Source organism: Buteo buteo, chromosome 11 (assembly GCF_964188355.1).
Source record: "Buteo buteo chromosome 11, bButBut1.hap1.1, whole genome shotgun sequence".
Classification (NCBI taxonomy): Eukaryota; Metazoa; Chordata; class Aves; order Accipitriformes; family Accipitridae; genus Buteo; species Buteo buteo.
This window is the reverse complement of record NC_134181.1, coordinates 24234266-24259065: the sequence shown is the minus strand read 5'-3', so window position 1 is coordinate 24259065 and position 24800 is coordinate 24234266. Positions and strand designations below refer to the sequence as shown.

The 24800-nt window shown below is 62.5% G+C and overlaps 3 protein-coding genes across 7 annotated transcripts; 1 reads left to right on the top strand and 2 right to left on the bottom strand.

Annotated features, from left to right (window-relative positions):
* Positions 1-78: 78 nt before the first annotated feature.
* DCAF8 (DDB1 and CUL4 associated factor 8) lies at positions 79-16075 on the bottom strand. Of its 3 annotated transcripts, none has more exons than XM_075040645.1 (14): positions 15956-16075; positions 14890-14951; positions 9565-9635; positions 8809-9482; positions 8213-8353; positions 7778-7872; positions 5979-6089; positions 4451-4523; positions 3652-3709; positions 3312-3419; positions 2689-2819; positions 1143-1262; positions 930-1046; positions 79-838 (listed from the first exon to the last, which is right to left on the bottom strand). In XM_075040645.1, the coding sequence occupies exons 3-14, from the start codon at positions 9611-9613 to the stop codon at positions 725-727; spliced, it is 1791 nt and encodes a 596-aa protein (XP_074896746.1). In that variant the 5' UTR covers positions 9614-9635; positions 14890-14951; positions 15956-16075; the 3' UTR covers positions 79-724. The 3 variants fall into 3 exon arrangements, with proteins under 3 accessions (XP_074896746.1, XP_074896747.1, XP_074896748.1); XM_075040646.1 differs by having other exon boundaries at positions 14890-15055; positions 15956-15971; XM_075040647.1 differs by lacking the exon at positions 14890-14951 and having other exon boundaries at positions 15956-16066.
* Positions 16076-16655: 580 nt separating this feature from the next.
* On the bottom strand, positions 16656-19150 carry PEX19 (peroxisomal biogenesis factor 19). Its single transcript, XM_075040637.1, has 8 exons — positions 19007-19150; positions 18571-18668; positions 18301-18466; positions 17658-17743; positions 17413-17574; positions 17157-17333; positions 17040-17084; positions 16656-16942 (listed from the first exon to the last, which is right to left on the bottom strand). The coding sequence occupies exons 1-8, from the start codon at positions 19059-19061 to the stop codon at positions 16880-16882; spliced, it is 852 nt and encodes a 283-aa protein (XP_074896738.1). The 5' UTR covers positions 19062-19150; the 3' UTR covers positions 16656-16879.
* A 319-nt stretch (positions 19151-19469) lies between these two features.
* FCGR2A (Fc gamma receptor IIa) lies at positions 19470-24792 on the top strand. 3 transcript variants are annotated; one of them, XM_075040626.1, is made up of 10 exons: positions 20113-20451; positions 20539-20787; positions 21042-21305; positions 21400-21684; positions 22116-22385; positions 22481-22789; positions 22892-22981; positions 23569-23590; positions 23701-23819; positions 23901-24790. In XM_075040626.1, exons 1-10 carry the CDS (start codon positions 20157-20159, stop codon positions 24035-24037), a joined length of 2040 nt encoding a protein of 679 aa, XP_074896727.1. In that variant the 5' UTR covers positions 20113-20156; the 3' UTR covers positions 24038-24790. The 3 variants fall into 3 exon arrangements, with proteins under 3 accessions (XP_074896728.1, XP_074896727.1, XP_074896726.1); XM_075040627.1 differs by lacking the exon at positions 20113-20451 and adding an exon at positions 19470-19723 and having other exon boundaries at positions 23701-24789; XM_075040625.1 differs by having other exon boundaries at positions 23701-24792.
* Positions 24793-24800: the final 8 nt, after the last annotated feature.

The following is a 24800-nucleotide window of genomic DNA, read 5'->3' as shown; positions in this document are numbered from 1 at the left end:
CCTCTCTCTGTTGGTTTTTATTGCATTTATATATAATATATATTCAAACTTTTACAATAATTTTAACTTGATAACATCCAAGTTCGATTTGGTTTTAATACATATAAAATTAGGCCTCTAACAGTGACGGGGAGCCCTCGCTGCCGCTCCCCCCCAGAAGAGATCTCCTTAAAAGTAACAGAAAATTAAAGGACCTTCCCAGTTCCTGGGGGCTCCGGCCACTGCCCCAGGGGGGCCGGGGGGGGGGGGGGGCAGGGGCGGAGAAGGGCCAAACCAAGTGCAAATCACTGATATGTACAAACTAGACAAGCATCTCTCTGCAAACACCCCCGGGGTGGGGGGGAGAGGGAGGGAGGGAGGGAGGGAGGAGGGGGTGCAGCACCCCCGGGGGGACCAGAGCCCCCAGGGAAGAAGGGGGAGCCCTGAAGAATGTGAGGGCTGGTGCCGGGGAGAGGGCCAGGTCCCCCTCAGAAGAGTGTGAGAGGGGACCGGGGGGCCACGTTAGTACAAAAATCCCCCACCCCCCTTTCTCTGCGTGGGTCCTGGGGAGGGAAGGGACCCCCGGGCCAAGGCTATGCCGCCTCCAGTGGTCTGGGGGGACTGCGAGGATGAGGAGGGAGGGAATGGGGGGGGCGGTCCTTAACAAGTCAATACAAAGCTCAAAGTGTTAGTAGGGATGATGCGTGCCCGGAGCCCCCCCGCGCTGGCCGGGGGCTGGGGGGGCTCATGACGGCATGCACTGCACCCGGTCCGGCCCCTCTTCCTCATCATCCGAGGTGTCAGAGGAGCTGGGAGACTCGTCTGAGTCGCCATCCGGCGCTCCTGGCTCTCTTCGGCGCTGCCGGGGAGGGGGGCAGAGAAAGGGGGTGAACAGGCTGGGGGAGCAGCGGGAAAAGGTGGGGAGACATAGAGGGGACCCCAGCACCTACCCGGTGATGGCGTCTCTGTCGCAGGTGGTGCATAAGGAACCAGAGCATGTGGCTGTCAAACATGTCGGTGTGGTGGAGGCTGTCCTCATCCCGCTCCAGCTTGTTCTTCTTGATCACCTGGGGCCAGGCAAGGTGCGGGGGGTCAGGGGGCTGCGGGGCTGGGGGGAACCCAGCCCTCTGACCCCTCCCCCCACCTCACTGTCTGGGTCTCACCTCCTTGAGGCCGGCCAGCTCAGTGGGATTCTCTGCCGTGGGCGCCCAAATCTTGACGTCGTGGTCGAGGCCGCTGGTGGCCAGGACAGGGAGGTGGGGATGGGGCTCCAGGCAGTTCACCTGGGGGCAAGGGGAGGGGGTGTCACCCCAAACAGGGCAGGAGCAGTGACCCCAGCACCCACAAGCTCTCTGGTGGCTCTCTAGCCCATCACTCTGGCCTCAGGTTGGGGTCTCACACAGCAACACGAGAGGAGATGGGGAGCCCTTGTGGGGCTCCGTGAGGTGCCCTTCCCATGAGAACCCCCAGCACAGAGAGGGGCTGCCAGCCCTGGCATCCCCACACTCTGGCTTGGGAAGGGGGGGACACACGCCACCTCACCCATGAGCAAACCCCAAAACCTGGGGTGCCCCCAAGTAATTCATGGGGGACCAAGCCCAGTGCACCCTTAGAGGCAACAGGTGCAAGGAAAGTGGGGAACCCCAAGCCAGGCAGCAAACCCAACAGGAAAGGGGCCACATCCACCCCAGTGTGCTGAAGCCCAGCTTTGGCTGTCAGGGAGGTCCTCAGGCCGGATCCAGCCCCACAACGGCTCTGCCGGCTGGGGGTGGTGGTGCCAGCAGCCGCCAGGAGCTGGCACTGGGCCGCAGCCACCCGGACAAAAGGCAACTGTGGGGCCGGTGGAGGAGCAGCACAGCGGGGACCGGCTCGGCCAGGAGTGGGAGGGAGCAGCGGACAGGACTCTGCTGCCCATCCCCACGCCAGCGAGGCACCTGCCATCCCCTCAACACCAACCCAAAACCTGTCCCCCTTCTGCCTGCCTGGACCCAGGTGCCAGGGCTGCCAGAAGCACAGCCCCTCCCCTCTCAGCCCTGTGCCCATGGGGGACAGGTACTGACCGCCGGGGCGGTGTGTGAGACCAAGCATCTGCCGGCTCTGAGCCGAAACAGGGCGCAGATCCCCCCGCCAGCGCAGGCAGCAGCCGCTCGGGACCTGACCGCCGTCGGCCGGAGCCTGGGAAATTCAGCACAGGGCTGGCCCCGGTGCAGCTGCGTCCCTTTCCTGGATGTGACTGGTTGAGGATGCAGCTGCTTGCCCAGCAGGGAGCAGTGCCCGGATCTGGACCAGGAGCGTGCAGCTCTCCCCACAAAGTCCACGCATCCCCGCTGGGACAGGGGGAAGGGTAGCGGGCTGCCCCATCCTGGACAGTAGCAGCTCTGACGTCCCCACCCCTCCTTCAGTAACAAGCACCCCATGGGCATTTGGGCGAAATCCCTGTGGGATTTTGTATGCCAGCAGACCTTCGAGGCACCGTGGCCCTTGCAAGCACGCCTCAGCTGTCCCCACTGTCGCTCCCCAGGCAGGAGCAGTGCCGAGCACCCTGCACGTGGGACACCAGGAGCCTGCGAGAGCCCTGCTTGGCTTTTGGTAGAAAAAGCACAGAGAGCAGTGGCAAGTTCTTGTGGGCATGTGGAAGTGGCTTGAGCTGGTGGGGACATAAAGCCCAGCTCGCAGGGGGTGGAGGAGCAGGGCAGCACAGGGACTCACCACTCCTCCCTTGTCACCCTCCATGAACTGCACGATCTGGCAGGACGATTTCTCCCACAGGAAGATGTGGCCGCAATCGCTGCCGCTCACCACAAACTCGCTTTTTGGGCCATAAAAGTTGACGCCTTTCACTGAAAGGAGAGAAACAAGCAGCCCGAGGCCATCAGGAGCCCTCCCTGCCATGAATTCGCTTCCTGCCTGGCAGCCAGCGAGTTTCCAGGGTTACCGGTGTGGATCTCTTCCGTCCCCAGACACATAATAGCTCATTCTTTGCAAGCCCAAGAGTTTGTGTTAAGGGTCTTTGAGAGGAAGATGAAACACTAAGAGCTGCAGAAATAAGCTAAAAGCAGGCAATTATTCTTCCAGGTTGCTCTGGGGATGGCCCCTCACCTTCACACTGCCCCAAAGCCTGGTTGCAGGTGCGAGGAGGGGTAAGCCATGCTCCATGCCCCCCTCCCGGGGTGTAGGCAGCGAGCTTGGCCCTGCTCGCTGCTGGGGAAGAGGACATGGTGGTGGTGGGAGTTCGACAGAGACCTGGGAAGCGCCCCCAAGCTCCCCCGCAGTGGGGGATGCAGCCTGCCAGGGGGTGGTCTGCCCCAACACCTGTCCCAGCTGGTCCTTACCAGTGGCATTATTGCGATGTCCCTTGTATCTCTTGATGTACTCTGCTCCATCGCTGTGAGAGGAGTTGAAGAGATAAATGTCTTCATCGTTGTAGCTGGCCAACAGCTCTGGCATAGGATGGAAGAGATGGGCATCAGCAGGGAGCACACGGAGATGGTCTCTCTGCTAGGGGTGGGTATGCTGCAAGACCCCCGGGTGCTCCATCCCACAGTGCCACAGCCCCGGCTACCCGTGACTCGCCCATCAGCCCTGCACGGCAGGATTGCCTCTGCAGGTTTCCAGCAGTCACGGGATGCCACAGCGCCTGTATGGCCCCCAGCCTGTGGCACGGTCACTCACCTGAGCCGTCATGGCTGTAGACAAGACAGGTGATGTTGGCTTTGGACTCACTGTTCACCTAGGGAAAGCACAGACACCTCTGCTCCCACCTCCTCCTCCCACAGTGTGTCAGCACACCTACGCTGGCCATGTGCCTGCTTAGAGCTCGGTGCATGAGTGACTGCTCTGCAAGGGCTGCAAAGTCAGACCATAAAACCACTGCCTCTTCCTACGCCAAGGCAGAACTTTATGGACAGTGGAAGATTTGGGTCAAGGAAAAAAAACAAAGCCGAGACAGTTTGTTCGGCCTCTCCAGCTGTTTTCCAGGCAGGAAGCCTGCAATAGGCTTGGCCAGCGAGTGCTTCTCAGCCACTCCTACACGAAGCTCCTGAGGGAGTGCTCCACAGATCCGGGCAGTGAGGTCTGCCCAGGCCCCATCCCAGGCTCTTGCTCTGCGGCGAGTGCTGCTGGCACCAACCCGGCTACAGGAGCTGGGCGAGGGCCGGTCCTGCTGGTGAGGCTAGTATGGCCAGCCCCTCTGTCAGCAGGGGATCTAGCTGCTTGTCATTAACCCTGCAGTGGACGCAGTGTACCCCCCAGGTTTGCCCACCCATCAGGCTCAGCTTTGCTCGTTGCCGGCACGCAGGGCACATGAGCTGCAGCGCTGTGGCAGGGCTGCCGCCCACCCACGCAGGTGGCCACCATGGGATGTTCTCTGCTGGTCCACCCACCCACTATCTCTCTCACACCACGTCCCTGAAGGGGAGGGACCCCTGGTGCTGCCCATCGGGCCAGTACACCACAAAATCAAGCCACTTACCAAGTGGTGAGGGCAGAACTTCTTTAGCACGCCGTTGTTCTCATTCTCATCTATTTTCCGCTGGTCATAAATCCTGGGGGAAGGACAACAGGTGTTTGGCACTCACTCGAGACACGAGGGATGCCGAGCCGATAGGCATGGAGGGCTGGCGCTGCCCACCTCTGTGGGCTGGGGCAGGAAGAGAGCAGCAGATCTCCCCGACCACGCAGACACCATGTCTGAGCCAGCTCTGAAACCACGACTTGTCCCAATGCTGGCCAGAGGCTCCGACCTTTGCCAAGCGATCTGCAGAGCTGCGAGTGGCCCAGACTGGCAGAAGCCTCAGCCAAAGCAGCTTAATGTCACCTCTTGTTATGTTGGAGGCATTGCTTGGTGGTGCGTGACAATGTCAAAGCCTGCATGCACACAGGCTATGACCTGCATTTGGGGCTCTGTCAGCCCAGAGGCTGCTCTGCAAGGGGGGACGTGACTGCCACTGTGCCTGTCCCTTGGCTGGCTTGGGCTCCTCTGGGTCCCCAACCTCCCCTCCCTGACATGGAAGCCCACCAGGAGCTGCCCAGTGGTGGGGAAGAGGAGGCACTTGGATATGGGCAGAGGACAAAGAGAGAGCAACAGAACGGGAAGGAGGGGAGGCTGTGTTTTGAGCAACAATCCTGGGCTCTTCTGAAAGCTACCAAGCTAGTGAGGCACCGGCGCTGCTGTTTGAGCAGTCTGCGAGCCCATGTGTTAAGTGTTTCCATGCCCAGCGCCCCAGGAGCTGCTGCCTGCATGCCAGACACCCGCATGGCTGGCGCTCCGGGGAGCCGATGCCGCATAAGCGATCCCAGTGGCAGGGCTGCCGCATCCTCCCACTCTCCAAAGAGCGGCCCCTGTGCATCCTCAGGGGGCCAAGTGATGCCACAGTTCTGCTCGCTCTCAGGGAGCTGGGAAGCAGGCAGTCTTGGTGCATGTTCGATTCACCTCTGCCCAAAACAGGCGCCACACGAGTTGCACCTTAAAATCCACCAGCTGCAAAGGAGCTCTGCACTGATGCAGGGAGCCAAGGGGCCAGACACACAGACACAGCCTGGTCCCATGCCAGGGGCTCTCCTGAGTGTTTCAAAGGCCAGGGGAGCTTGCATTTGTCACTTAAGGAGCTCAGTCCCACTGAAACCAAGACCATCCCCGAGCCTTAATCTCATCTCTGATGCCCTCCAGGCACTGCCTGCAGGTGGGGGATGGAGAGGAGGTTTATCGGCAGTTTGTTAAGAACATTGCTAGTTCCTGAGGGGAGGATTGCCCGGCTTCAGGGCAGGCTGGACAGTGGATCCCAGGGTTAAACCTCAAAGGATCCAAATCCTCCTCTATTAATCCCCCTTGTGTTCCTGCTGTTATGGGAGAATAGGCTTTGGAGGCATTAATGATTGAAGCCACAAGCACTTCTGCAGGGGACATCAGATTTCAGAGCTTGCAGACGTACCAACTGAGCCCCACAGGGATGTTCAAGTCCACTCTAGGGGCTCAGTCTGGGCCCCCAGCACAGACTCACCTGACAAACTGATCTCTGCCTCCCACGGCAAACTGGTAGGTGTTGGCTGGGTTCACATAGATGGTGTATAGACCTACTTTCTTCTCCTTTTCCTTTGTCACAACCAGTTTCCTTTAAGAGACGAGGAAAAATAACAACAACAAAAAAAATCCACCTCAAATTCAAAACAGGGTCCAGATGGGAAAAGCAGGAGCTGTGAGAGTCTCTTACTCACTCTCAGAAAAAAAAAAAAAAACACCACCGACAACAAAAAAACCCACCACCCAACCATTTCAGCCTCCCAGCTGAAGCAAGCACATGTTCTGTCTGCGACTCAAACGGCGCAGAGTGAAATCATTCTCTGGCGTTTTCCTCTGAAAAGTCTGAAGGGTTTCAGGGCCTGAACTCAAGCCCAATGGAGCCGGACAGGCAGTGGCGAGGGCAGAATCGGATTAACTCCAGAGCAGAAACGCTTTGCTGTTATTTTTCCCCACCCGCCTCACTGTAATAAGGCCCAGATTTAACGAAATCCGACACACATACCATCCCCCCTCCCCCAGGAGCTCAATATTTCGGCTTTGCAGACACGAATACAAACTGAGGCAGCATCCTCAAGAAGGAACAGCCAGCTCAAACGCTTGTCTTTCTTCTAATTATACCGTTTGGCTTAATGAAAGATGGGAGCTGCCTACAGTCTGCCTGCGAACCCTGCCTCCAGAGCAGTTTCACGCTCACAGGGTGACAATTCCCTGCGAGCATCAAACCCAAACAGCAGCGTGGATCCCCACGAAGAAAGAGGAGGGACAGACCCATGCCAGCCTACTGACCAACAGACTCCTCTCCAAACAGACCCGGCAAATGGAGGGGGGAAGTGGGGATGAGGATTAAACGTGGCTGTTTTGAAACGCCCTGGCAGTTTTTGTCCTGGTTATGAAACAGATGGGTTTAAGGCTGTAGACAAAAGCACTCGCATATACAAATAAAACCAAACCACCGGGAGATGAGCGCTGAAGCCCTCGGTTTTAAGCAGGATCATCTTCAAAATAATATGCTGTTGTATTGGAAAAGTACCCCGATACCAAAAACAGGCGTCTGTTTGAATACCCACCGGGGATTTATTTTGGAAGCTTGTCAGAAACGACACATCTCTCGGCGATACGGGTTAAGATCCAGCATGCACCACCCGGCTGCTTGCTAATTATTGTTTTTCAATTAACTGCAATAGTGCTCATGCGATGAGCGAGTCAGGCGACCCACGAGCTCCAAGCTGCTGCCAGCATGGAGAAATTTCAGTGCTGTGATTAATCTGCCACTTCACTGTGCAGAAGGAGCATGGGACCCTCAGCTCTGCCCCTGGGATGGGTAAACGGGTACAGGACAGGCAGCCTTTGGCAGCTACCGCAGCAGGCGTGCTTGCGCAGGGGCAGGGACCTGCTGCAGTGGTATTATTTCTGTTTCCTATCTCAACAGGACCCCATCCCAGGGAGGATGAGGGTTCAAATGCACTCATCTAATTAGCAAGGTTCATATCTGTATCCTCACATGAGATGGTCAGCCCCAGACCAGCCACCAAAAAGCATTCTGGTCTGACCCTGCACCTCAGGGAAGACAAAACAGCTTGAAAACCAGAAAATACCCGTTTTCCCACTTTATGCCTATTGAATGGCCATGTGCTGCCGTGAAAATGCAGCAGCACAAGAGGGACCCACAGCCCTATGCAGCCGAGTGCTGCCCACTTGTGGGGGAGCCCCCTGAGACCCCGGATCTCCCTCCGGAGCTTCCCTGGTCCTGGCAATGGGAGCAGGTAGAGGAATACTCACGAGGCAGGCCGGTCTTGTCTCAGATCAATGGTGAAGACTACAGCATCTTCACCTGCTGATAGGAAAGTGCATGGAGAATCCGGTTCTAGGGCCAGCTGGAAGATAAATACTTGGGCATTGGTTCCCTTTTTACCCAACAAAGTGGCAAGATCCCTTTCTCCCAGCAAACCATCAGTCATTAACAGGAGCTGATGCAGCACCAAGCCCTCTATACCCTGCAGCCATGTGCTCACGTCACTGCTTTGCAGGCACCGAGACCCTCCTCATCATCCTCAGAGGTGACAGCAATTATAAAGAAGCATTTAAGAATCGGTCCCTCCATGGCAGCAGCTCTGCATTCACTATTCCTGGCAGCCAGTGTGCCAGAACGGCCCTGGGGCATTTCAGGGTTCCCTAGATGCTGCCCACTCCCTCCACAGGCTGGTCTGGGCTCACCTTGTGCGAAGCTCCTTTGTGCTGTGCCACGCGCTTGGTGTTTTTGCAGCACTGGGTGGCAGAGAGCTCGGCCACTCGGACCTGGCCGTCCCGAGCACACATAGCCAGAGTGGAGTCACCGCTGTTGGGGAGGAACTTGGCCTAGAAAAGAGCAAGTGGAGGGGTGGCTTTCAACACCGGGGCAGGGGCTTGTGTACGCGTGGATGGAAACGGGGTGAAACAGGAGAGAAACTGGCATGGCACAGCCTCTCTGAACACAGCTCCTGCCCATGGCCATTCCCAAAACTGTTGCTCACCAGGGCCAGAGGAGCAGAAGGGGTAAGCTCTGCAGGGCATGGGGGCATCTCACCCCACCGTCCCCAGCCAGGGCTCCACCAGACAGTGGATTTTAGGGCACAGCAGTGGGTTTTGATGGTTAGTTACCACCGCACAGCAGCTGGACTCCTCCCACAGCCCCTAGCTTTAACAACAGGTTTCTCCTGCCCTGCACAGCATTATCCAGCTGAAATTACGTGCTTCTAGAGCAGGCATCTACCCCCCGTGGGGATCTTCTATCACCCCCAGCCCTCTGAGGACCCTCCCTGCATGCTCCTCACCTGGAAAACGTTGCTCTTGTGGCCGCTCTCGAACTCCAGCACCGGCTGCCTCCTGACCCAGTCCCACACCACCACTTTGAGGTCATCGCTGCCACTGGCCAGCCACGTGCCACGCTGGTTAAAGTGCAGGGTGTTGACACAGCCCGTGTGGCCCTCCAGGCCATGCTGGAGGCGGAAGCGTTGCACGAAGACCCTGGCCCCGCAGGCCTCATAGACGAAGCGGGCGCTAGAGCCCAGCTCCCTTTCCCGGAGGGCATGGACTGCCTGCCAGCGGGGCTGGGGCAGCGCCGAGGTCTCCGAGGACACCCAGTCCTCCAGGGCCTGCTCATCGTCAGAGGAGTCTTGGTCATGGTTGGCACGCTTGCGCTGGGCACGGCGGTGGGACTGCTGCTCCTCCTCTTCGTCCTCCTCCTCTTCCTCCTCTGAGTGTGACCGATCGAGGGCACGGTTCTCCTCATTTATGGAGTAGTGGCCCGTGTCGTCCATGCTATCAGAGTCCTTCTCTTCCCCCGAGCTCTCTGTGTCCGTGTCCCGGCTCTCTGTGCTGGTGCGGTTGGGCCCCACATCATCTCCTGTGAGGCTCAGGCTGAGGTCGGAGGCCTCCACCTCGATGCCAGAGGAGGTTTCTCGGCCCTCCTCGGCTGACATCTCCTCTGGGCTGCTGGACAAGCTGCCTGCGTGGTGCAGACAACACCGTGAACCTCCCCAGCAGGAGACCCCAGGCACGGAGAGACTGGTCCCCACTGGCACCCTTACCATTCACGATGTCTGTCTTCCCGTCCATGCTGCTTCCTTTATCCGACATCGTGTTTTCCAGAGCACTCACCCTGCATGCAAGAGAGGGAGAGAGCAGAAGCTGGAGCATCCCTGCCACAGCCAGTCTGCCGAGACAGGGACGTGCTGGCCTGTCCCTGTGTCGGTGAGTCGCATACAAGCCCACGGCATTGCAGGCTGGTCTGGAGAGCACCACTTTCTAAGGGAAAACACAATCAGCGGAGAAGTGATGCACACGTGGCCACAGACTTGGTGACCACACTTGATGCACAGAAGGATGCACAGCAACAAAAGCTCATAGGCTGTTGCTGAGGGCAGAGTGAATGGTAACGTCCCTTGGCCTCCACCGAGACACTCGCAGCTGAGTAACAAGGCCGCCTGGCACCATCCCCTGAACCCTGCTCCAGTTTCTAATTTGCTCAGATGCTGTCAACGTAGCAGGGAAGCAGATCTGTGACACATTGTGCTGCCTGTCCCCCTGCCTGTGGGATGGCTCCTGACTCCCACTGCCTGTGCCTGGTCCCTGCTTCACCTCTCACAGTAAGACAGGTGCTTCCCGATCAGTGATCCCCAGCCAGGCTCAGGGGAAGGAGGAGCTGTTGACTCCAGTGATTGCTACAGCAAGGCAGCTGCACAACACACATCCCTGGCTTGGGACAGGCAAGGAGGCAGGAGCGGGGCTCAGATCACAGGCAGATGAGGAAAGGTGGCTGGGGAGGCAGCGAGTCACAGTATTGAGAAACTTCTTGACACCTGCAGACCATAGGCAGCCAGTTAAAAGCTGCTCAAGCAGGTTTTTCTAACCCCAGCAACAGATTTTTTAAACACCTTCCCATGCACAAGATCCTCACAGCATCACCAAGGGGCTGTTCTCCTCCATGCCACAGACAGAACAGCAGCCCCAGATGCCTGGCCAGCCCACTTGGCCTCCCCCAAGAGCAAGCTTTGGCCTTTGGCACCCCCACCAACTCAGCTCCTCCTGGGGAGCGGGCAAGAGCAGAACCAGGCAACGAGGCCAGGAGCTCTCTGGCATTTCCAGTTGCTCCAGGAGAGGTTCACCAATTCCTTACCAGCATATGGAAAGCCAAAGGCAAGCACATTTTTGGCTCCCAGGCATTTCCCAGCCTTTGCTTTGGAGGGCTGGCTGCTGCAGGGAGGGGAGGCACGGGCTGCAGGAGCACTGACGGCCCCGCTGCATGCAGGGACAGCATCCAAAGTGGCCTAGGCTCCCCTCCGCTGCAGGGGCGGGTCCTGCGGGACTGTGGCTTTGAAGTGGAGCCGCCTCTGTGCTTGGGGGCTGCAGACCCTGCCCACGATCACGGATCCAGCGCCCACAGGTGGCTTTTGGTGAGACCATCAGTGCCCACCCGCGGGCAGAGCTGCCTCACCAGGTTACACCAAGACACAGGAGGAAAACACGTTGGAGTCACAAGCAGCAGAGGTTTTGCCAAGGTGGAGGGAAAAAAAAAATTAAAAATAACATTTTGTTTATGCTTGCTTGTTCTTTACTCCCCTTCTATTTTTAGTCAAACTTTTTCATACTTGGTTTAGCTGCTTGCTCTTAACCAGTGTCAGGGAGTCTGCTAAAAGTTCCCCGTCTACATGCAAGGAAAAGCTGAAGCCAGAACATCATTAACTCCGATTACGGCAAACACTCCGGAGACTAATCCTCACTAGATTGGGAATTAACACCAGCAGAGCCCCAAAGAGCCAAAGAAGGCAAAAAGCTCTGCCCACGCTGGGTCTGTCACTGCCAGTCCAAGTCTAGGCATGGCTCCCCTCTAAGAAACAGGCAATTTAGGAGGCAAGTGGGGCTCGCTGAAGCTGCCGACCCAGAGGTATGGCTGTGGGGCGATGGACCAGGGGCCACCGCCACTGCCTGATGGCACTGTCACCACCTGATGGCACTGTGGCTGTGCCCGGGGAAGGCCTGGGCAGCCAAGCTGGCTCTGGCTGAAGCCTGATAAAAGCTCTTACAGTGTAGGAGCATTTATAAGGAAACCAAGTTTATGCAACTGAAAACACCAGCAAGCTTCAGCCAACTGCAGCCACTCACTCAATAACAAGAGTAGCGGTGCAGAAATAAAGATAAAGTGTTTTCTGCAGCTTCAGTTTTAACTATTCCCCAGTTGGTGCTGCCAGCCTGCACAGAATCACTTTAAAACCACTGACACTGTGGAGAGGGGGTGGGAAGGACTGAAAAGCAAAGCAGGGGACGAGACCTGCCCCAGACCCTCAGCCTTCCTCTCTCCAGCCCAAACCTGCCAGATCTCCACTCTGTGCTGGCAGCCAGATGCGGTGCTGAGCCCAGCCCTCCAGCACCGGCAGCTCTCGGCACGTGAAGGCTTTGTGCCAGTGGCGCGAAGAAGAGCGGGTGTTCACCTCCTGCAAAGCACCAAGGCTCAGCCCTACGAGGGGATTACTCACCGCCACGGCGGGGGCGGCTTGTGCACGCTCAGCCGGCAAGTTTGCAGTGCTGCAGACTGTGCCCTGTGCCTGCCCAGGTCCGTCCCCAGGGGCTGTGGGCAGGACCAGGAGGGAGCTCGGGCAGGACTGGTTTTAATTTACTGCTCTAAGTGGCAAGGCGACTCTGTCCCTCGTAGGGCGCCTGTCATGCCAGATGACTGAGGAACAGGCTCAAAACACCGCAGTGCTCAGCTATGGCTTAACTCCCCGCCGCTCAAGCTCGAGTCGTTAGGAAATCGGAAAGTCCATGAACAGGACAACTTTCACTCCGCCAGATATTGTGCCTTCAGTGGCATTATTAATCCAAGGGGCTGGGAGTCTTTGCACGTACAAAAGGAACCGAGTTTGGACTTTGCTCCTCGGTAGTTATTTTCCTCCGCCAAATTGCCTATTCAGATCTGTCATTAACACTCTTTCACGGCAGCCTTTTCACGAAGGTGAGGAACAAGAAACACGCTTTCAGAGGAAAGGAATCCATTACCAAATAATTAGCCTGACTTCATTTCTCATCCACCCACACCAGAGGACCATAACCTTGCTAGGAAATTAAGCAAATTGCGGGGAAAAAAAGCCCCTAGCTGCCTTGGCGGATCTAACAGCAGGGACAGGGACAGCCTCTGCCAGTGCCACGGACACCACAGGGGACACTGGGATCCCCAGCCATCTTCTATGCCTAGGAGCACAACGCTAGCCTATGCCAGCTGCCTGGTACCGATGGCTAGGCAAGCTAGGTGCTCGGCACCGACAGCTCTGCGTCAGCCTCCCCGGCCGCCCACCAGCTCCACCCGCAGGCACCGAAGCCGTTCACGTGGCAGGGAGATTAAAGTGTGCGTAGACCGGCAGCCCCGCGGCATGGCACAGCACAGCGTGCCATCGACACTCGAGGGCTCAGGCAGGGACAAACCGGCAGCAAGCGGACATGGGGGAATGCTACACTCGAGTTACCAATGGCTGGAAATGTAGATGGCCCTGAAGGTATTGCTTCCACCTCCCCAAACTGGGGAGCATTGGTTGAGGGATGCAATGAGACACCGCTCGGTGTGGACTGGAGGGAGCTGGGACACGGTCAGCCATGCAGAGAGCCCCAAGCCCTCACCAAGAGATTTGAGCCTGTCACCAAGCTGCTAGTGCCAGGCTGGGTCTCCCTGCCAAGGTGGCAATGCCTCAGGGCGCATGGCTGGAACCAGTGAACCCCGCGTGGTTCCAGGGCACCGTGCAGAGTGACCCCAGGAGCTGACATGTGGGTTCTGCAGTTCCCTGGAGTCAACATCTGGACAGGATCAGTGCTCCCAGCTTCACATGCTCAAAGCCTCACTCCAGCACCCTTGTGAGAGTCCTAAAAATATCACTCCGCATGCCACAGCCTCCCGGCTGCCGGGATCGAGCTGCGGGTGCTGCCACAGCATGCCAGGCTCAGGCTGCCATGTCGGGACTCACACCACCGTGCCTTCCCAATGGTTTCCCAGGCTCCAAGCCCCCAAACCATCACAATACCAGTCAACATCTCCAACGGCTGTGCCCAAGAGATAGTCCTTTCCATCCCAAGCCGATACCCCAACCTGTAAAGCCACGAGCCAGCGGGACACAGGCCATGCTCTGTGCAGCAGATGGCTCCGGTCCCTCACTGCCACCCGAGATCTGCCACCCATCTGCGCCGGCACTCAGTGCCCCTCCACAGCACCCGCAGGACTTGGCCACATGCCGTGGCATTGCCAACCCAGCACTTTACACCTGGAAACCCAGTGCTTGCAGCCGCTTAGTCCCTGAATGATCTGTCATTAAAATATTTACATAGCTATATAAACACCTGAATAGCCAGGCTCCACAAGCACTCTGCACCCAGACCGTGTTTGGGCTACATAAAGCAAAGAAGCAACAGGGCCAGAAGCGAGCAAGGGGTGTTTTTGACCCACCAAGAGCCCCTCACCTCAGTTTCCACCACCCTGGCACACCAAGACGCCCATAGGACACCACAGCACAGCCTCATGCCTGCCTTTACACCGGGTCCCTCCTGCACGTGTCGCACAGGGCTCCGCTGAGCCTCTTCTATTTAAGGAAAGTTTTCTCATCAGACCTGGACCGAGGCAACCTCGTTTGTTCACTGCAGAGGAGCCCTCTTCCCCCCCCCCCGCCCCGAGATGGTGTTGGGGAGTTTAAACCCCCAGTTAAACCTCCCACGACAAACAGGTTTCTACCCTGAACAGCCCTCGCAGGGGAGGGGCTGGCCAGGCACCTCTGGTTTGCCAAGACATGGGCAGAAACCTGCCAGTGGGTCGCGTTCTGGAGAGCCTTGGTTAATTACAAACCTACCCGGGAGCCCAGCAGATCCTAGTGACAATGCTAATGAAGCAGTTTCCCATTTGCAATTACACAGAGGTCTGGGATCCCCATCTCGGAGCATCCTGGGCACAGAAGCACCTCTTTGGGCGATGCAGCACCCACCTCTCCACTGCTTTTCCCAGCCATCCCACAGCACAGCCAGGGGGATGGCATGAACCTGCTCCCAGTGCAGGCAGAGCCTAATTAACTGCAGCTAACAAGCACCAGCTGCCTCAGCATGCAGCGCCACCCCTTCCCTGTCCAGCACCCAGGAAGGCAGAGGCTCCCGGCTCTCCAGGGAGCACAGTGGTCCCAGGGCTGAGGAAAGCCTGGCCAGCAGAAATCCTGCAGGAGCAAAGAGGGGAGCAGCCAGAGCAGCCCAAGACCACTCCACTGACACGAATAATTCAGCATTGCAAAGGAGTCAAAGGCAGATGCAGCCCTAGCCTCCACCTCTGCAGCAAGCAGGATAGACAGACGGACACGAGGCAAGCGCTGCCGGACCCAGGGCGTCCCACTCACCTGCGCAGCAGCGGCAGCAGTGCTGCAGGCAGCAAGTGCTGAGGCCGGAAGTTCGCTGGCAGCTGACGGAAACGACAGGTTAAAGCCCAGCAGCACAGGGCCCAGCCGCACCTGCCCCGGGGACCCCTGCTCCCTGGGGACACCCGTGGGGACAACAGGGACTGTCCTGGAAGGGAGGGGGTGAGGAAGGCGCAAGGACAATGAGGTTTGGACCTGGGAGGGCGGGAGGGACCCTCAGCTGAGCTCTGCCCCAGGACCGAGGTAGTGGAACCAGCTCTAGGGCTGGAAGGGACCCCCAGTGCCTCCTCAAGGCACTGTGACACCACGGGGGCACTGGGGAAGGAGCCCTGTGGGCAGGGGGGGACCCTCAGCAACACGCCAAAGCGGGACAACACCCTGGGGACAGCAGGGGTACAATCAACATCCCCCCAAAGAGATGATGAAACCACGGAGGTGACAGGGACCAGCCCTGAGAACAGAAGGGACTCCCCAGTACTCCCTGAAAGGGATGGCAACACCCCGGGGGCAACAAGGGCCGACCCTGGGGGCAGAAGGGACCCCCAACCCTTCCCAAGGGCTGATGAGCCCTTCGAGGCAACAGAAACCAGCCCTGGAGGCAAGAAAGCCCACCCCAACACCCTCCCCAAAGCACAACGTCCCCAGGAAGGCAGCAAGGACCCCCCCAAAGGCACAACGACCTCCTAGGGGCAGCAGGGACCCCCGCAAAGGCGCAGGGACCCTCTAGGAGCAACAGGGACCCTCCCAGCGCCCTCCAGAAGGCGCAGAGACCCCCCGGGGGCAGCAGGGACCCCCAGTGCCCGATGACCGCAGGGGGGTACCTCGGCCCCCCCCCAGCCGCCCCCGAAGGCCTGGTACACCGCGAGGGCGGCCGGACCCCCCGGGCTGGGCCCCCTCCGGAGGAGTCCTCCCGGCCCGGCCCGGCCCCGAGCGGGCCCCGCCCCCGGCCCCGCCGCCCGGCGGGTGGGGGAGGGGAGGGCCGCCGGGGCCGGGGCTAGAACCGCCGGCCAGGGCGGGGAGGGGGAGGAAGGGGAGGCCCCGCACCGACCCGACTCCCGGCAGCTCCCGGCCGTCGCTCAGGCGCGGGCCCCGCGGCCGCCGGCTGCTCCTCCGCCACCGGCTCCGGGCCCAGCCGCCGCCATCTTAGCGCACCGCCTCCGCGGGACGCTTTACGGCGCCCAGGCGCCGCTTTACGGCAACGGCCGCTGCGCGACACCGCGCGACACCGCCGCCCCTCCCTGCCGTTGCCATGGCAGCGGCGACCCCTACCCCCGTGTTATTGTAGGGTCACCCTGTCCCCCCTCAGTGTTATTGTAGGGTCTCCTTGTGCCCCTCTAACGTTATTGTGGGGTCACCCCCCACCCCCCGTGTTATTGTAGGGTCACCCCATGTCCCCCCCCCCCCCCGTTACTGTAGGGTCACCCCATGTCCCCCCGCCATGTTACTACTGTAGGGTCACCCCGTAAACCCCCCCCATGTTACTGTAGGGTCTCCTTGTGTCTCCCCCCACGTTACTGTAGGGTCTCAGGCCTCCCCTCCCCTGTGTGTTACTCAGGGTCCCCCGGGGTGCCCCCCCATCATTGTAGGGTCACCCCACATCCCCCTCATTTCAGCAGGGTGCCGCTGGCCGCCTCTGCCTCAGTTTCCCCAGGCAGGAGCCAGTGTAGTTGCCAACATCTTTATTGCGGACATCGGGGGGACACATGTGTCCCCAGGGCCGGGGGTCCCTATGCCCCCCACCCCACACCGGGCCCCCCCCAGCCACCCCCGGCACCCCCACGGTGCGGGACGGCAGAGCCGGTGCTGCTGTGTCCAGCCCCGCTCCTCAGTGGCTGCGGCTCCGGCTCTGCTCAGCCTCCTCGTCCTCATCCTTGTCAGGGCCTTAATTAGTCGGTAACAAGGCAGGGCCATCCTTGGCAGCACAGCACCGGGGGGGGGGACGACTGCGGGCACCCCCCTCCTGCCACCGGCGCTACATGAGGCGGCATTGCTCACCACCTGTCGCCCCCGGCAGGTCCAGGTTGAGGCCGGGGGGCTGTGGGGTGGGGGGGGAAGGTGAGCCGAGGGACCCAGGCATCCGGGGGGGTCCGGACAGGGCCCCCGCCCCCCCACGGGTCCCTGGTGACACTCACCGACTCCCCGGCCAATTCCTTGGGTGGGTGCCCCAGGTCCTGAAGCTGCGGGGGAGACATGGGGGTCATCAGGATGGCATTGGGGGCCCGGAGGAGTCCGTCTCCCCCCCAGCTAACCTGCTGCATGAGGTCGAGGAGGGTCTCAAAGCGCGCTCGCCGCTCCTCCTCGCCCTCGCCTGGCCGCTCATCCTCCAGCTGCTGGCAGATGCGGCCCATCACGCCGTGCTGCGCCCGGTACCGCTCGTACTGCTCGGCCGGCAACGCCTCACCGTGCCGCCGCAGCCACTCGGGGTACTGTGGGGGGAGAGCGGGGGTCACACCGGGACCACTGCACCTGTCCCACGTCCCGTCTCGGTGCCACCGGACCCCCCACCTTCTCAGTGATCTCCTTCAGTGAAGGGTAGAGCACGTCCTTGGAGAGCAGGCTCTGCATGATGCTCCGCATGACGGGCAGGACGCTGCCCTCGCCATCGCCCTCCTCCAGCCCCAGCCCCTCCAGTGCCTTCGCCAGCTCCTCCTCCGAGGCCGAGGAGCTCTGCAAGGACACCATCAGCACCCCCCCGGGACGGGGGGCACCCCCGGCGGGACCCCGATTGTTCAGCAGGGGGGTGTCCGTACCTGCAGGTCAGTGGCATTCTTGGCCAGGCCGCTCAGCGTCTCCTTCAGGCAGGAGGTGAACTCCTGCTGCGACGCCGTGTCGCTGCCTGTGGGGACCAGGAGACACCAGTCAGGGGACAGGGAGATGCCGGGCACCCTGGGGCACCCCGCTCAGCAAGGGTCAGGGTCTTTTCTTGGGGATCCCGCTCCCAAATGGGGATCCCAGGGGGCTGAGGGACCCGGGTATCGCCCAAAAGCCCTCAAGCCTTCCCCCCATCCCGCTCCACCACGGCGCCGGCTGGCAGCAAGGAGCCTCAGGGAGCTCTCGGCACGCAGGAGGACGCCCGGCACTGCAATGCCGGAGAGGTGCCAACCAGCCCCGAGCCAAACCGAGACCTCCTGGCATGGTGGGTAATCCACGGCTGCCAATGCCCCCAAAGCCCCGTACCAGCCCGGGCCAGCACATGCTGTTCACTCTGCCATGACCTCGGTCTCCCAGCTGTTGGCGAGATCTGGGCGCTGGTGTGCTCCCAGCACAGCAAGGGCTCACCGGGCTGCAACACGCCAACTCTGGCACAACCGAGCCAGCAGCCAGGAAGGGTGGCCGCCCTTCGACATGCTCCTTTGTCACCGGCAGCGACGCCCACGTGCCGGCCCCACTCACCCACTCTTCCCGCCGCTTCTGACAGCTTCTGGAACTGCTCCACCAAGTGCGGCTCCTCCCGGGCCAGCTCCTGCATGGCCTGCTCAAACTCGGCCGCTGCCTGCGAGGCCAGCTCCCCCTCAAACAGCTCCTGGAAGAACCTCTCCTGCGAGGCGAAGAGGGAGGCCTGGGGAGAGGGGCACGGTCAGGCCCCCCCCCACCACGGGGATGGTGTCTCCCCACCCCGAGGGCCGGGGCGAGGGTGGCGGCCGCATCCTGGCAGCGTCGCACCTTGGCGGCGGCGCTGGGCGAGGGCTGGGCCCCCGAGGGGGGCGGCGGTGGCGGGGGGGGGGCGGCGGGCCTGGCCTTCTCGAAGTCATCCAGGGCACCTGGGGAAGGGGCCGGGCTGAGGGGGGACCCCCGGGCACCCCTGGCCCAGGGTCACCCCCCCGTCCCCAAAGTAGCACCCTGCACCCCATAATGACCCCCATCCCGCGGCACAGGCCAGCTCCCACTGCCTCGCTGCACCCCATGGACCCCAACGCCTGCCCAGCCCCAGGGGCCCTACCCCGACACCCCCCCCCCGCTGTGCCCCAATAACTGCACCCCAATAACCCCCCAGTCCCACTGCACCCCAATAAACCCCAGCCCTATTGCACCCCAATAACCTCCCGTTCCCCCCGCACCCCGTAACCCCCGGCCCCCCCCGCCCGCCGGCCCCGCTCACTGTCGAGCAGCTCCTCCAGCTCCGGGTCGGGGCCCGGGCCCGGCTCCGCCGCCATCTTCGCGCCGCGCCGCCTCCACCGGGGGGGCGGGACCGCCGAGCCCCGCCCCCACGGAGGCCACGCCCCCACGCGAGCCCCGCCCCTCGCGGCGCTGTTCCGCTGTGCGCCCGCCAGGCGGCGCCGCAGTGCACGGGGCGGGGCGGGGCGGGGCCCGCCCGAAGCGGGGAGCCGTGAGCCCCCCTCCACGGACCGTGACAGCCAGCCCACGCCGTCCCAGCCCAGGGGGTCCTGGTCCCTGGGTCCCAGCCCTCGGGGTCCCAGATGTTGGGGTCTCTCCCTGGGCTCCAGCCCCTCGGGGTCCCAGCTGTCGAGGTCCTAGCGATCGGGGTCCCAGCCCCTTGGGTCTCACGACTGCAGGACACCCACGGGGCCACTCGTGCCCCATGTCCTTGGAGGGTCCCGGTGCCTGAAGTGATCCCCCCTAGCAAAGGGGCCGGCAGCAGCTCCTCCAGACCCAAGCCCGTCCCTCGCAGGTGCCCGACACGTCCCTGACAAGGGCTACCAGGCACGTGTTCCCCAGGGCCAGGGCAAAGCCCTGGGGGATGCGGAAGTCACTTCCTTCCCCTTTCCCCAAATAGCTGCTATGCAAAGGGCAGGTGGCCCCACCAGCGCACGGCAGAGCGCCGGGATGGCCAGGAGCGCGGCGCTGCTCCTCTGGGGTGAGTGTCCGGGCATGGGCCTTGGGGCTGGGCAGGGGGCCTGATGCCACAGGGATGGGCGCCTAGACCCCTCCCACACTTTGGGGAGCAGTGAGTTGAAGCAGAGCCCAGTGGCACTGGCCAGCCCATGGGGAGGGAGTGCTGGGTGGCTGTGGGGTCCCCTGAGGTCCCAAACGCCAGCAGAGCCAGCACACAGGGTTGTACCCCCCAGCGTGACTGGGGCCGTGGGGCTGGAGCAGCTGTGGGGACGGGGCTGTGGGGACAGGGTTGAGGGGACAGGCATCACAGGGATAGGGATGTGGGGACTGGTGTCATGGGGATGGGGCTGTGGGGGCAGAGCTGGCATGATGGGGACATGGGGACAAGCACCATGCAGATGAGGCCATATGCCACGGGGGTGGGACCATGGGGATGGGGCCATAGGGATGGGGCCATGGGGACGGGTGCTGTGGGGCTGACGGAAGTGTCCCCATGCTCTGCGCCAGCCCGGGGTGGCTGTTCTGCCCAGACACAGTGCGTGGGCGGCTCTGACGCAGCCGTGTCCCCTGGGCTCTCCCAGCTGTCCTGGGAACCATCCCCGCACCCTTTCCCACGGGTGCTGGTGTCCCTGCAGGGGCAACTTGGGGACAGCCCCTGCACCCCTTCCCCTGGGTGCTGGTGTCCCTGTGGCAGCAGCCCCCACCCAGCACCTCTCCCCTTCCTTCCAGCCCAAGCCCTCGGCCTCACTGGTGAGTCCTTGTTGCTGGTCCCCAACCCTGCTGCCCCCAGACACCGCCGGTGACCCCGGCAGACTGGCGTCCCCTGTCACCTTGCAGGTGCCCAGCCCAGCCAGCTCACGCTGGACCCCCCCTGGACACCGGTGTTCCTGGCAGAGAAGGTGACACTGACCTGCCAGGGCTCTGGCGCGCCCAGCCCCACCGACTGGTATGTCGACGAGCAGTTCTGGCAGCAGGCAAGATCCAACCACATCCACATCACCAGACACCTACCCGGGAGCTACAGCTTTCAGTGCCGCAGCCCTGGTGCCGGGCTCAGCCCCTCCATCACCTTGGGCTTCTCGAATGGTGAGGGGTGGCATGGGTGCCCCTGCCCTGGCACCTGCAGGTGCCACAAGGGCTCTGGGTGGGCTCTCTTTCTCAGCCTCTCGCCACTCGTGTGACAGGAGCCCATCCTGTGCACGCTGGCTGCATCTCCTGCACATCACTGGGTGCAGCCCCGCAAGCACCAGTGCATGCTCGTGCACACCGGTGCATCCCCATGCTATGGGAGCCCACCAGCCGAATCCCTGTGCCCCAGCCGCCCCCGCCCTCTCTTGCAGACTGGCTGGCGCTGCAGGTGCCGGCGCGGGTGCTGCTGGAGGGGGACGCGCTGCCGCTGCGCTGCCGGGCCTGGAAGGACGCGCGTGTCACCCAGGTGCAGTTCTTCCATGAAAGGGAGGACCTGGGGGGGCTTTCCCAGGGGACCGAGCTGCTCCTGCCCTCCCTGCAGCTGCACCATAGCGGGCACTACCACTGCCAAGCCACCGTGCACCATGTCTTTCCAAGGTGGGAGAAATCAGCACTGGTGATGGTGGCGGTGCAAGGTGAGCACCCCCTCCCCAACACCCACCTGGCGGGGTGCAGCCCCCCTTCCCCAGCGGGCTCGGCGTCACCGCTCCCCCCCCGGCTCCCTCCCAGAGCTCTTCACGGTGCCGGTGCTGCGCCTGGAGGGCCCGGCGGAGCCCCGCGAAGGCACCCCCGTGGCCCTGGGCTGCCTCAGCCACCTCAGCCCCCTGCGGCCCCTCACCCGCCTCCAGCACCTATTCTACCAGGATGACATGGTGGTGGGGGGGCCCCAGGGCTCGCCCCAGCTCCAGCTGCCAGCCGTGGGGCTGTCCCACTCGGGGAACTACTCCTGTGAAGTGCGGACAGAGACGGCCAGCGTGCGGAAACGCAGCACCCCGGTCACCGTCACTGTGCGCAGTGAGTGTGCAGGAGGGATGGGGGCGTACCAGGGCCCTGCAGCCATCCCTGGGTCCCCACATCCCTCCCCAGGTCCCTCCCTGGGATCCCTTCATGCCTCCCTAGGTCCCCCCATTCCTTCCTAGGTCCCTCCCCAGGACCCCATATCCCCCCAGGGTCCTTCCATTCATTTCCAAGTCCCCCCATCCCTGCCTGGGTCCCCCTCATTTCTCCCTGGGGTCCCCCCATCCCTCTCCAGGTCCCTCCATCTCTCCCTGGGGTTGCCCAATCCTTCCCTGTTGTCCCTCCATGTTGCTCAGGTCCCTCCATCCCTCCTCTGGTCCCCCTTCCCTGTCTGGGTCCCTCCATCTCTCCCTGGGGTCCCCTCCATCCCTCTCCAAGTCCTCTCCCCTTCCCTAGGTCCCCCATCCCTGCCTGTCTCCTCCCTGCAGGGGTCCCAGTCTCAGGGGTGTCCCTGGTGGCACAGCCCCCCGGGGGGCAAGTGGCAGAGGGAGACCGCCTGGTGCTGAGCTGCTCGGTGGCCGAGGGGACGGGGCCCCTCTCCTTCTCCTGGCACCGGCAGGGCTCAGCTGTGCCACTGGCCACAGGCCCCTACTACAAGCTCCGCGCTGTGCGGCACCAGGACAGCGGCCGCTACCACTGCACGGCCACCAACGGCGGCACGGCGGCCGACAGCCCGCCGCTGTGGGTCACTGTCCTGGGTGAGCAGGACCCTCTGGCTTCTGGTGCCCCCCACCCACGGTGTCACCTCATCCCGCCACTGGTCTGACCCCAGCACCGTCTTTCTGCCTGGCAGTGCCAGTGGCTGGTGCCACCATCACGATGGCAAGGATGGAGCCGGTGGTGCCGGCGGGCGAGAATCTCAACCTGAGCTGCTCCGTGCGGGTGGGCACCGCGCCGGTGACCTTCACCTGGCTGCGGGACGGGCAGGAGCTGGACTCGGGGCCCGTCCTGTCCCTGGGTACTGTGGGGCCAGCACACGCTGGGACCTACCAGTGCCTGGCCACCAACCGCCTCGGCACCCACCGCATCTTCCGGGCACGCAGCCTGGCTCTGGCCCTCTCGGTGACGCAGCCGAGACAGGGAGGGCAGCAGCAGGGCACAGGTGGGGGCTACACTCATCTTCCCCCCCCCCCCCCGGTCCCGCATGGGTGTCCAGCCCCCCAGGGTCAGGGCTGACCTGGGCTTGTCCCTGCTGTGTCCCCAGCCATGGCCGTGGGGCTCAGTGTGTCCCTCCTGCTCCTGCTTGTGCTCACTGCTGCCATGGGCTGGTACCTCCGGCGCCGGTGCCGTGCAGGTGGGTCACCCACACCGGGGGGCTGGGGACCACGTCTGTAGTCCCAGATGGGGTAAAAGCCCCCCACACCGGCTGGGGGGTGGGCAATGGGGCTGCACCCTACATCCCTCATCTCGGCTAGGGTTGAGCCCCCAGCGCCCTTGGCTCGGGGTCCTGGGCGGGTCTTAGGGGCCCTCCCTGCTTGCAGCTCATGTACCCCCATCTCAGCTGGGTGTGCGGGACTAAGTCCCTGGTACCACCAGGTTGGGGTCCTGGAGGGTCTTGGGGGTGTTGTCTCCTCCCTGGGCATGCAGGGCTGAGCCCCATGGTCCTTGGCTTGGGGTCCAGGGGGTCTTGGGATGCCTTGGGTGGTCTCCCTCCTTGCAGCCCAGTCTCATCTGGGGGTCTGGTACCCCCAGGTGAAACTCATCGGAGTCCCCGGTACCACCAGCTCAGGGGCCCGGGGTCCTCCCTCCCTCCTGGGCATGCATGGCTGAGCCCTGAGGTCCTTCATTTGGGGTCCTGGGGAGTCTCAGGGGTCCCGGGGATCCCTTGCCGCTGTGACTCCCGGGTCCCCAGGGCTGCTCACACACCCCCTTGCCTTGCAGCTGCTGGGAAGAGCCGGAGCAGGTGAGCGGGGGGGGTCCGGCCACGAAGCCCCTTTCCCTGGGGCTGGGACAGCAGGTTACCCGCCCCCGTCCCGGTCTGCCCCCGCCCCAGCCACGCCATTGTCCCCGCAGGGACCCCACGATCCCTCCGGAGCCCGAGGGTCGCCAGCCAGAGCCCACAGCCCCCCGCGGGGAGCCGGAGGACGGGGAGGTGCTGTACACTCATGTCGTGGTCACCGAGCGGGACGGGGGTGAGTACGGCGGGTGGGGGACGCGCCACCCACGCGTGTCACCGCCCCCAGCCCGGGTCCCCGAACCGGTTTCTCTTCCAGGCACCTCCCCGTCCCGCTCCCCCCGGGGGTCCCCCCGCTCCGCACCCCCGCGGGAGCCGCCCGTTACCTACGCTGTGCTGCCGGGTCCCCACGCGCGGCTGCGGCTCCCGAGCGACACCTACGAGAACGTCCCGTGACACCACGAGGCACTGGGGGGGGGGAGGGGGGGGCCGGGGGGGACCGGGGACTGTGCTCGTGGGCGCTGGTGTCCATGTGTCCCCCGGGCAAACCCCCAGACACACAACCCACGGCTCCCGCGGGGTGGCCGCTCCTCTGCCCGGGGCCCGATCCGGATCAGCAGAGCCCAGCCCCGGCGGGGGGGTGTCCCGAGTGGGGGGGTCCTGCGTGGGGCTACACAGGGCACCCCGTGCTCCCCATTCCCCCTCCCAGTACCCTCAGGGGCTCCCCATTCCCCCTCCCAGTGCTCCCCACTCATCCTTCCAGTGCTCTGTGGGTGGCCCCAGTCCTCCCCAATGCTCCCAGCACCCCCTGCCTCCCTCTTCCTCTCCCCCTCACCCCCCCTCCCTCCAGCGGTTCCCCCCACACCCCCACCCCTGGGAAGCCCCAGGCCCCTCCCCAGGCTCAGGGGTGCCAGGCTCTGGCTGCATCTCAGGGAAGGTGCTGGGCCCCCCCTTGAGACATCTGGGGGCTCCCCCCAACCAGGGCTCTGGGGGGGCCGGGGGGGGTACAGGAGCCATTTCCATGGTATCAGCCCCAAAATGCAGCTTCTTCGTTAAATGTGTAAATGGTGTTTTTCTCCCCTGCGAACATTTCCTCCACCCAGAAACATGCGGCAGCTGTCACCAGGAGCCAGTGCCACCATCCCCAGCCCCACAGGTGTCTGTCCCCAGCCCCATGGTGTCCCTGTCCCCACAAGCTCCAACCCCATCAGATGGTGCC